The sequence below is a fragment of the Rhinopithecus bieti genome, unplaced genomic scaffold, assembly GCF_001698545.2.
Source record: "Rhinopithecus bieti isolate Rb0 unplaced genomic scaffold, ASM169854v2 scaffold_22548, whole genome shotgun sequence".
NCBI lineage: Eukaryota > Metazoa > Chordata > Mammalia > Primates > Cercopithecidae > Rhinopithecus > Rhinopithecus bieti.
In genome coordinates this window covers 1,551,002-1,563,121 of record NW_016810469.1, presented here as the reverse complement: position 1 = coordinate 1,563,121, position 12,120 = coordinate 1,551,002, and the positions used below count along the sequence as shown (strand labels likewise).

Genomic DNA, 12,120 nt, shown 5'->3' with positions numbered 1-12,120 from the left:
TGTATCCCGGAAATTCTTGATTAGGCTGAATGATGCTTCCCTTTCACACCTGTTACCCCGTGAGGTCCAGGGTGCACAGTTTGCTCCTCCCTGTTTGGTTTTGAGGCTTATGTGCAGCATCAGCAGGCATGTGGGCTTTGGGGACCCAGGCTATGAGGACTGGGACAGGCTGGATGCTGGAGCAGAGGCCACCAGGGCCTTCTTGTCAGCCAAGCACATCGCCCCGTGTAATGCATGGTGACCCACATTTTCCAGCAGCAAATGTCAGCCCTCCTTCCCATCAGTGTATTCCCAAAGGAGACCAGAGGCTCCTCTCAGCCCACCCCAACAGAGGACTAGGCTCTCTTTGTTTGCCTGAGATGAGCTTTCCTTCCTGGCTGCTCCCCTAATCAATCTCTCTTAAAATATCTGCAGTGAATCATGGTTGTTGGAATCCTGATTTTCACTCACAAAGCGCTTCTGCATTTATTACCCTATTTAACCATCTCCCAATCCTAGAAGGCATATAGAACAAGGATTTTCATTCCAATGTTACAGATAAAAATCCTGAGGGCCACAGAGGTTAAGTGACCCCACAGAGGTTAAGTGATTAGGGAATCATAATTAGAGACCCAAAAACATTTTGGCTCCTGGGCTGAGGCCCTTTTCTTCATCCTAGGGTTTTGTTGGTTTGTTTGTTTAATCCCATCCTTTCACCCTCAAGATGAGTTTGTCTTTATGCATAGAGTAGATTAGGCACAAAGCTCGTGGGGCAAACACTGGTTGCCTCCTCGATAGCCATTTCCCTTGAGGGAGATTGCAGCCGTGACCCCAATTCTTCACCTCTCCTTATAACCACACCCTTTGCCATGTAACTTTGCAGAGCCCTCCAATTGGGCTCGCCCATGTGAATTGTTTTGGCCAGTGGGATGTTGGCAGGTACCATGCAGGCAAATGGTTGAAATGGAATTGTACATTGGGTTTATTCTCTTGCCCCTCTGCAATTGTCATGACAATGTGCCTGGGCTATCCTGCTGGAGGATGAGAGACATGTGGAGAGCCGAGTACACCTGCCATCTCAGTCAAGCCAGCCTAGATCAACCAACAGCCAGCTGACCCCCAAGCAGGTGAGTGATCCAGGTGAGCCCAGAAAAATGACCTAGAAGTTCAAGAAATCACTGACCCTGCGGACTTGTGGTTAAACAAATGCTTATTATTTTAAGCCACCGAGTTTTTGAGGTGGTTTGTTACACAGCATTATTATAGAAAGAAATAACAAATGCACTCCCTTCTAGCATTCTAAAATAACTGTGATTGTGTTTGGGTGACAATGCACCAGTCCCATGAAATGACTTGTGATTGGCAGGAGCCAATCAGTGGCAATTCCATTCCCATCTGACAATGTCTAGAATACTAGCCATGGACCCAGTGAGCTATACAGGATTGTCTTCTAGAAGGTTCTGAGACAGATCTTCCTCTCTGATAAGAGGCATGAGTCACATTAAGAAAAACCTCATTGGTCTGGTTATGGTGGCTCATACCTATAATCTCAGTGCTTTGAGAGGCTAAGGCAGGAGTTTGAGACCAGCCTTGGCAATACAGCAAGACTCTGTCTCTACAATAAAATTTAAAAATTAGCAGGGCATGTGCCTGTGGTTCCAGCTACTTGGGAGGCTGAGGTGGGAGGACTGTTTGACCCCTGGAGTTCAAGGTTGCCAGGAGCCATGATTGTGCCACTGCACTATAGCCTGGGTGACAGAGTGAGACCCTGTCTCTAAAATAAATAAATAATGAAGAAGAAAAATCCCCTTGGCCCCTACCTCCTGGACGCCACCTACTGCATGCTCCGAGCTTCAGCAGCCCTATTGTGGCTATGAGCTGAAGGCCAAGAGAACTGTGGCAATACTGACCCAGCACCCTGACTTTGCCAAGCTGCTAAATCAGCCGAGGAAAGGCCCATCTCCTGAATTCTTGTCAGGGAGATAACTGTCTATTGCTTGAGTCAATGTGAGTTGGGCTGTCTGTTACTTGCAGCCAAAACATCCTAATGGACACAATCTCCAAAGCAAACACAGCCAAAGCCCACTGTGCAGTACTTCCCACTCCATGGGTCTGATGACCCATACATTGTCCTGCCCTTTGACATATCCGGATTCTGGGAGCACACTTCTTTCTATCCACTATACATCATCAAAGTTATATTATTTGACTGACGCCAACCCTAAATCCCTAGTACACATTGTCTTCTTGACCAAACCCACTGCCCCATGGACTCCCCTATGTTTTAAATATTTGTTGAACTGAATTGAGTTGAATTTAACTGAATCAAATGGAAAATGAAGTTGAATTAAACTCTAATTAAATATTGAAGGCAAGAGTATAAGGATGAAAAAATGCAGATGTTGTTATCCTATCTCCTTTTGAGAAGTTAATTGTATTCCAGAGGAGTGGGTGCCCGCCCAGTGGTCACAGGTAATTCCAGGCCATCAGAGCAGAGAATAAAGTGACATGTACTTAATAGTCAGCGCTAAAGGCACTTGTGGGTAGGAGCTGCGGACCTGAGCATCAGCTCTGACCAGTTTTGCTAGCATAGCATCCATCATCACGACAAAGCACCTTTTCCTCTGCAAAGCCACTTCCTCCACCCTCCCTCTAGACTATGTCAGTGTCTGCTCTGACCACTCTGTACCCACGACATTCCAGTTACATGTCTTCAACATTACCCTGTTCATATCCCTTTCTTCCTTTCCATTCTGGCCCCATGTCCTCTTCCAAGCACCCCTTGAATTCTGGCCTCCTTTGCTCCTGCCTGGACCAGTGCAGCCCCCTGTGATCTAGTGCTCTAGTCTCCTTACTCTAGGCTCTCCTTCCAACCCTCCTTGTGCATTGCTCTTAGAACCACCTTCTAAAACTCTGCTTTGATTATTCTACTCCTTTGCTCAGCAATACTCAATGACACCTGGCTGCTTTAAAGATAAAACCTGAACTCTGAGGCTGGACATCAGAGACACTGCATAGCCAGGTACACTCTGTTAATCTGACTTTTTCCTCCCGCCTTCCATACCTGAATCCTCTCCCCTAGTCAGGCTGTCCTCTTGGTAAAGCTGCTAGGTACAGTCCAACCTAATTTTTGCTCGTGCTATCCCCTACACCTGTAATTCCCTTGTGATTCCTCTCCTCATTCACCTATCCTCAAGGCCCTGCTGCAATCGCTCCTCCTCTGGTAAGTCAGCTCAGACCAGCCAAGGCCATAGAGCTTCCTCTCCCCAAGCGGTCTGGCTCTGACTAAATGTATGTGCTGTTTCATTCTTAGGTCTGATTGCCTAGAATTACGTGCGACCTCTGGGCAGGCACCCACTCTTCTATACTCAGATTAACTTTTTAAAAGAAGACAGGATAACAACATCTTCATTTCTTCACCTGTATACTCTTTCCTTCAATATTTAATTAGGGTTTAATTCAACTTGATTTCCAATTCCATCCAATCTAATCTGATCCAATCCAATCCAACTCAGTGAAACAAACAATGAAAAACATCTACATTGTACCAGACCCAGTGTTAGATCCTGGAGGCACTGATAGCTCTGGCCTGGAAGCAGAAACAGACTCATCGACAGATAACCATTCACAGTGGTACATTAAGAAACAACTCCACAATGCAGCTGAAACACTGGAGTGGCTGGGAGGTGGGCAGGGGTGCCCCCTCAATGGCAGGGTCTTTGTGCTGGGGCGAATAAGCTGGGCTGGGGATCCCTGTCGGGTGCTTTGGAAATAGCAGGAACTCAATAGATGCTTGTAGAAGCCTGAGTTAAATAAACAGCTTTCCAATTGTCTTTTCTGAGGGAGTCTCTCCCTACTATTTCCAGTCCCCATTAGGAGGTAATCAAAAGCTGACATTGAATCACAGGCAGTTGAGAGCGGAGGGTTCTTTCAAGGCTGGATGCAGCAGCTCTTGACATGTGGGCAGAGCAAGGCCAGATGGGTTAAGTGACTTGCCAAGGTCACTCTCTCTTAAGAGGCCAGGCTAAGAAATGTCTTGGGACTCAAGTCTTCGGAAATAAAGAGGAGGAGAAGAAACAGCTCCATGCGGGCTAGCAGCATGGACTTCAGGCTCAAAGAGGCCTATTAGGTGCGTGCTGGCTCTGGCACTCACTAGCTGGGTGACAGTGCACAAGGCGTGTGACCTCTTTGGGTCTCAGTTTTCTCATTTCCAATTCATCGCTCCAGGGAGTTATTATGAGATTTACATGAAATGAAATGAGATCACACTTGCACCACTTGGTTTGCAGCAGGTAAACAGTAGCCTTCTTTAGGAGATGAATCCAGAAGCATGGATGAATTCCATCTCTAGAGGACTCTCCAGGTCTGTCCCTGCCCCACACACCCTCACAAGGATGACTTAAGGATGAAGGCAGGGACTGGGCAGCGGTCAGTGCCCTCAGTGGCTCTTCTTTCCCCTCTCCCTTCCCTGCTTGCTCTTTTTGTGACTTATGGCAGACCATTAGCTCTCTGTACATACAGCTACATGGAGACATCGCCATTCATGGAGATGGCTATGTTGTCCCCTGTTTGTGTTTCCCTACAACGTAGTGCTTGCCAAGACCAAGAACTGAGTTTTGGTGCGGTGTGGTGACTCACACCTGTAATCCCAGCACTTTGGGAGGCCGAGGCAGGAGGACTGCTTGAACCCAGGAGTTAGAGACCAGCCTGGGCAACGTAGCCAGACCTTGACTATACAAAAGTACAAAATTAGCCAGGTGTGGTGCTGCATGCCTATAGTTCCAGCTATTTGGGAGACTGAGGTGGGAGGATCTCTTGAGCCCAGACAGTCGAGGTGACAGTGAACACCACTGCACTCTAGCCTGGGTGACAGAGTGAGTGGGTTTTGTTTATTCAAGTATCTCCAGCTCCCAGCAACGAATGAGATCCAAAGGAAGGGCCAGAGTGCGTTTGCTGGATTTGTTGGTGGTTATCTGCTAAGTGTGTGCTCTGGGCCCTCTCTAAGGGTCTGGGACTTGAGAGGCAGGGGGTATCACATTGGAGCAAGGGTTTTCTGGAAGGCAGGGTCCAGGCTGGACTTGGAAGGCAGGGCAGGAGTGGGTCTGGTGGGTCCTACCCAGAAAAATGTGGGCAGCATTAGCTCCCACTGGCAGAGCATGTGGGACAGGTGCAGCCACATCAGGGAGCCCAGCTTTAGACCCGCGGCTCACAGTTATAGGCCCCAGAGCCCATCTCCTCCCTCTGTCCTGGCAGGATGAGACAAGAGCCTGGTGCTGACATCTGCAGGCTTGGCCCTAGCTGGGGTCAGTGGTCAAGTGGGTATGGCAGGGGCTGGTGTGTGTGTGAGCAGAGCTGGGCATGTGCAGGTGTCTCTGTGTGTGAGTGAGGGTAGAGAAGAGTGTGTGTGTGGCAGGTGCAGGTGTGAGGAGGATGAGAAGAACCAACCTTCAGTGCTCACTGCATATCAGCGCTTGTCACTGTCATCTTGTAATCCCACATTTTACAGATTTACATTTTATAGGAAACTGAGGCACAAAGAGGCTACACAGCCAGCAGGTGATAGAGCTGGGATTTACACCCAGGTGGTCTGGCTCCAGTGTGTATACACTTAACACTAGGCCACGCCGTAAGCTATGTGTGTGAATGTGCAAGTGTGAGGGTGGACGTGTTTGCAGCAGATGGAAATGTGTGAATGTAAGAGCATGGGCAGGTGTGGGCGTGGCTTGCAGATGTGTGTGCTGCTGCTAGGGTGGGTGCTCAGTGCAGATTTGAACACTTGTGCTGCTAGAGAAGGAGGTGAGTGTGAGGCAGGGGTGAGGTGGGCTGGGGCTGAGTGAGATGTGTGGCTGGGGTACATGGAGTGTGAGTGGGTGCAGGGGTGAACATCAGCATAACCGAGTGGAACTGGGGTATGGAACACAGCCTCTTCCCCAGGGGCAGCTGTGCTGGACAAACAGACAAGAGCCTGATCCTGGGCCTGTGCCCCCCTCACCCGTTACACCCAGCCTAGCCAGGCCTGGCCACCCACCTGTACTGTCATCATAGACCACGGTGGCCGACCGCCACTTGAGGTACTGGACCAGGTCGAGGATGGCATGGCTGAGCGAGGCGTAGTCGGGGTAGAGGTTCACGTAGAAGGTGTCCTTGTTGTCCAGCGGGTGGTGCTTCCAACGCAGCTGTATGTGGGGCACTTCCAGGGCATTGCAGATGGACTGGACGGCGTTGGTGCAGGAGCCCTGTGACGGCCCGAAGATCGCCACCACGCCCAGCGCCAGCTGGTCACAGGCTGTAACAGAGGGTAGGTCACCACAGGGGTCAGCATGGGGGCTGTGGGTAGGGGGACAGTGACGTTGATGATCCTGTAAACATGTGGGAAAAACAGCAACTGGAACCGTCGGTGGGTGCACAATGGATGAGCTCTCTGAACCTCAGTTTCCTCATCCAAAAACGGGGGTTCTAACAGTCCCTGCCTTGCAAGACCACATGAAGGTGGAAAGACATGGTAGTGGGAGACTAGAGCACAGTGCCAGGGTACATCCCTTTTCCTTGGAAGTGCCCATGACAAAGAAGTGATCACCACCTTCCATGTTATTATCCTGGGATTAGCATCACCAGCTCTGTGTCAGGTCCTGTTCTGGGGGGAACTTGAGAAACAAATAGAATCAAACATCTGCTGGCTGATGATGCTTCAACTTCAACCTCCAGTCCGGCCTGTTCCCTACCCTGGACCTGTGCATCTCACCTCTTACCCAACATCACCACTTGGATAACTGACATGCACATCAGATCTGACATGTCCAGCACAGGATCCCCTCTTCTCCCAGCCTCCCCAACCTCAATAAACAGCAGCTCCATTGTCCCTGGACCCATATGCCAAAAGCCACGGTTCGGTCTTGATTTTCCTCATTCACTCATATCCCACACCCCAATTCATCAACAACTCCTGTGGCTTCACCTGCAGAACACATCACAACCTGACCACTTTCTGCCACTCCCAGCCCCGACTCCCATCCTGATCCAGGCCACCATCCATCATCTTTTGCTTGGATTATTGCAGAAGCTTCCTCAGTCTTCCTCCCTCCTGTCTATTCTGCACTCAGCAGCTGGGGTGAGAATTCTGCAGTGTAAGGTAGATTATGTCACTCCTTTGCTCCAAGGGCTCCTCAGTGCAAAAGCCAAAGTCATAACAGTGGCCAGAGATCCTGCTTGTTGCAGCTCCTCCCTTCCCTGTCCCCACCACCACTTTTCTGACTTCATCTCCCATCCTTCTTTCCCTCCCTCACAGCATTCAAGCTCCACTGGCTTCCATGATGCTCCTTGAACATGCTAAGTGCGCTCCTGCCTATTTGCACGTGCTGTTCTCTCTGGCTGGAATGCTCTTCCCTCATAGAGCCTCAAGACTCCCTCCTCCTCCTCCTTGAGGCCTCTGTGTCTGTGTCTTACTAGGGAGGCCATCACTGCGCAATTTACAATCGCAATCCTTGTACCCCCATGCCCTGTTTGTTTCCTTCCTTATTAAACGATCACTGGAAGTCTTGTCCATTGGTTGACTTTCTCCTCCCAGTAGAATGTAAGTTCCAAAGAGGCAGGGCCTTGATCTATGTAGTTTACTGCTGTATCAACAGTGCCGAATCATCATCTGAATATTGAACGAATGCTGAATCACTGCCTTCAAACAGTTCAGGTTCTTGGGGAAGTCCAAAAACTTAGGCAGGTGAGGCAACAGATGCTTTCCACTGGTCTGGAATGGTCGAACATCAGTGGGCACAGCAGAGCATCAAATGAGCAGACCCAGGGCAGCTGGGACTCAAAATGGGGGATTCTGCCTAAAAGATCCATTAAAAGGGGACCTCTCAGAGTCATTCTGGGGTAGTTGGGAGAGCTCCCCAGGAGGCATTCTCCCTTTTTTTCTCAATCGTCTCCGATTTTCCTTGGGGCTTCACCCCTCTTTTCCACTGTCAACCCATTGGTGCAGAGAATGTGGCTTGCACCCAGAAAACCACTCACTGACCTTCTAGTTCACAGCCATGGGTTTAGAGGACAGTTGTGGGCCAGTCAGAGCCAGTGGGATGCCATGAGATCCACTGGACTGAGAAAGGGGCATCTCCCTCTTTAAGTGAACCTTCAAGGAACTGAGAGCTGGAGCTGCAGTAGCCGTCTTGTGCTCATATAGAAACAGGGGTGACTGTCTGTGAACACAGTCAGTGTGGGTTGAGCAGATCCAAGAGAGAGTCGCCGATCAGGCAAAACCCTGGACTTATAATTTGCACGAACCAAGACTTACGCCATTTAGGTTTTGGTTTTCTGTCACTTGCAACCATCAGAGATTCACCAACAGAGGATGAGCAAGCTCATCTACCTGTCGACAGGGGAATGACCCTACGTGCACACGTATGACATCTGATGCACACAGGAGGAGGCAGGACAGAACAATGAAGCAGGAATGAATACACTGGATTCAGACACGTCCTGGCTGCCTCAAGGGCCTCTGGGAATGATCCACTGGGCACAGGCCTGCCCCTAAGATTTGCAGGGCCCAGGGCCAGAGTGTAAGTGGAAGCCCACATACCATATGGCTAAATAGTTACATGTTGTTAGTTAAGCTAAAAAACTGTTAAATGAAACATGTCCTTTTCTCTTACCTTGACAAATGGACCTTCATCACAATCTGGAAAGTCAGGTGAGAATGGAGACTTCTCCTACACAGTGACATGGAGGGAGGTGGCACCAAGACCCCATCCCCCACTTTCTCTTTGACTACTGGTTCCATCCTGAACCATAAGGGGCCTTGCACTCTCTGTGGACACCCCAGTCCTTATGTCCAAACACTGTCTACACCCACTGCAAACAGCTGCCCCTTACTCACCCCTAGGACCTAAAAGTGCACCTTCTGGAAGTATGGCTTTCCCTCTGGAAGAGAGACCCAAGGAAGAGGCCCATGCATGTCCTAGAAGTGGGCTTAGGGCCAAGTGGGCAGGAAATTTAAGGTTCTAGATACTTAGAGGAAAGTCTGGAAGGGCAGGGCACAGGCTCCTGGTGGGTGTGTCCCCTGGTCCCACTGACTCCTTGTCCCGGGATGAAAGGCCAACCAGAGGAGGCAGAAGGCAAGACATCAAAGCACAGGCCCTGGGAAAGGGTCCCTCTTGCCTGGGCTTAAGGATGGTCCAGATTGATCCAGAGATACAGGGTAGTTTTGAATTCATCAGAATATGTGATCTTGGTGTGTTTTTCCTGTAGACTCACATCCACCACTCCCACTGCCTCCTGGAAATGGGAGATATTATATAAATAAGTTACTTTTCCTGAAATCTATACTTCTACCGGGAACACCAGACACTGCCACTTATGGGCAAGGTGAAAGATATAGTAATATGAGGAGCTGGCTAGTTTTTGTTAGGAGTCTGCTGGAGCCCCCTGGAACACGGGGCAGAACAGCAGCAGTGCCAGCACAGAGGGCATCTCCTGGGTGACCCAGTATTCGTTGTGGCCACGGCCAGGTGCAAGAGAGCACATACAACAGGAGGCACATCATCCTTTTGGTGCTTCTGTAGTTCTGGGACTGGGAGCCAAGTCGGGGAAGCACCATCTTATTCCTGCTCTTATCACCTTCAAGTCAATAAGCCTTGGGTAGCCCTTGGTGTGAGCGAGTGTGCGAGACAAACCACAGTGATAATAAATGCTTTAAAAACAGGAACTCCATGTTTGCTCGTGAATTGTCAAATTTAGGACTAGTTCTTTTTTCACTTCCCTCTCCCCAAGGAGACCATGCTCAGATCTGCACCCTCACTGCCCATTCGTGTTATTCTTCTGCCATCTGGGGGTGTTGCTTATCTTCCCCAACCACCTTGTCCCCTTCAGATTAGGCACTTCCTGAGGAAGGAGTCCATGTGTGAGTCACTCTGCAACCATGGGAGCTGGGTACCAACATGAAAGAGACGATAACAGTGAGTGACACCAGTCCAGGGCTTGCCCAAGCCTGAGGCTGTGGGCATCCTGTAAACTCTGTAGGTTTCCCTCATACTCTCTCCTGCCTCTGTTTTGAACCTTCTAGCTGTCCCCTGATGTCTCTGGTTTCTGTCTCACTATATTCTCTGTCTATTCTTTTTCCCGGAACACCTTCAGTTTGAAGACTTGGTTGAATGATTTGAATATCTCATTTCCTCCCACCAGCACCTCTAAGAATCTGCCTCTTAGATTTCTTTCATTGATTGATGCCTTGAAGCAGGCAGGTCCAGGCTTCCCTGCCACTGCTACCCTTACACGGCCTGGACTCTTAGGTCATGTCCAAGGTCTGGGCATGTTGTTTGACCAAGGCAAGTGACAGTGGACCAACAGAAAGTCTGATGATGCAGAGGACTGCAAGAGTGTTCTTCAAAGAATGACTTTTATTTTGACACAGATTGTGAGGATTATGACAAAGGCAACTGAAATCATTGTGATAGTAAAGACCATATTGTAAGGCTGCCGATGATGATAATGGTGACAGCATTGCTGAGGGTGAAATTAATCATGTTGATGTTGTGATAGTAATGGCGGGATGGTGATGTTGATGTTAGTGTTGATGAGACTGACAATGATAAAGGCGTAGGTGCCTTCACTGTAATGGTGATAATGACGGGATGACGGGATGTCAACATTGATGAGAGAGGAGGTGATAACAACGTTGGTGGTACTGACAGTATCAGTGGGATAGTGGCAGAGATGTTGTTGCTGACAAGACTGGGGATGATGAAGATGTTGCTGTCATGGCAGTGATGGAGGTGATGACAGTAGGGGTGGTGTTAGTGGTGCAGATATTAAGAGTGGAGGTGATACCATTGTTGCTGGTGAAAACAGTAATTGTGTTGCTGGTGTACTGGTGTTGATAGTAGAGTCAATGGTGGTGGCATGGTGATGACGACCACACTGGGTTTCATTCTGCAAGAGATGCAGTGATTAGACTTCACTCTTGCATAGCAGGAAGCATCCGTCCTGGCCTTCACTTCTTGCTTTTCCTTGGCCTCTCTCCACCTCCCCTTTCCTGTCTCCTTCATGTTCCTTCCACCCTCTGAGGACTTCCCAGGTGGGAAGAACACTGCTGCCCCACAGGGACCAGGGTAGAGCTTACAGCAACAGCAGCAGCAGCAGCAGCAGCAGCTTTTCCTCCAGATGTTTCCAGGGCAGCAGCCAACTCTTGTTCTGGCAGCCCTGATCACACTGCAGTAATTACATTATTTGTGGCTTCAATTTTGAATCCATTTTCTGGTCATTTTACAGTAACTCAGTGGTTCACAGTCATTGTAGGAGTCCACAGCCTGAATACCGTCCCCCCACTCCCTTTCCATGGCAATTGTAGTTATAGCAAAAATTATCCCAATCAATTTGTGTCTTAAAAGGAATTGAGCAGCCCAGAGAATAAGTGAAGGCGGAGGAGCCTGGGGAGCCCTGGGTCGATTCCAGGCCCACTCCGGTCAGCCTTGGAAGAAAACACAGACACTCTCTGCGCTGCTGCTGCTTCTGGCGCTGCCTGGAAGTCACTCATCTTTTAATTTTCCACAAAACATGGAAAGATAAAGACAATAAGTGAAAGTCCCTTTTAACAGGGAAAGTCCCCCTGGGCCTCACGTGGAAGGAAGGACTAATTCAAGCGGAGCTGGCAGGGAAGGTGGTGCCAGGCTTTGTGCCTCTGCGTCCCCTCCCTGCACAGGGCCTGGGGTGGCTGGATCCAGCTGGAGGGGAAGAAAGCAATGAGGAGGACTTCTGTCTAGGGAAAATGAATTATTGTTGGATTAATTAGAATTTGCCCCAAGCCCCAAGTTTCTTGGAAGAGTCCTAAAGATGCCTCCAGAGAATGCAGTTTAAAAAACCAAAGATCAAAAGAAAAAATAAAGATCACGGGAACATGGGGCTCCCTGAGGGACGGAGGGTGCCCAAAGGGGAGTGTGATCCAACAGCAGGAATGTGCCAAGGTGTGACAGTGGTGTTGCCAGTCACAGCAGAGGGATGACATCTGTCTTAGGCATGTCATCTCAGGGACATTGAGGATTGCAGAAAGATGGCACTTAATTTTTTTATTGAGATATAAAATATAGTAAAGTGCATTAATGGTAAGCACAGGACTGTTACGAATTTTCACACAGAATTTCATTCATACGTCATGCA

At 49.2% G+C, this 12,120-nt stretch overlaps 1 protein-coding gene across 2 annotated transcripts in view; it reads right to left on the bottom strand.

Moving 5' to 3' along the window:
• GRIK3 (glutamate ionotropic receptor kainate type subunit 3) overlaps positions 1 to 12,120 on the bottom strand; it is a 238,062-nt gene that overhangs the window by 74,425 nt on the left and 151,517 nt on the right. For both annotated transcript variants that reach the window (XM_017892128.1, XM_017892129.1), the window contains exon 3: positions 6,008 to 6,265. In XM_017892128.1, the coding sequence (XP_017747617.1) occupies positions 6,008 to 6,265 (258 nt within the window). The remainder of the gene's footprint in view (positions 1 to 6,007; positions 6,266 to 12,120) is intronic.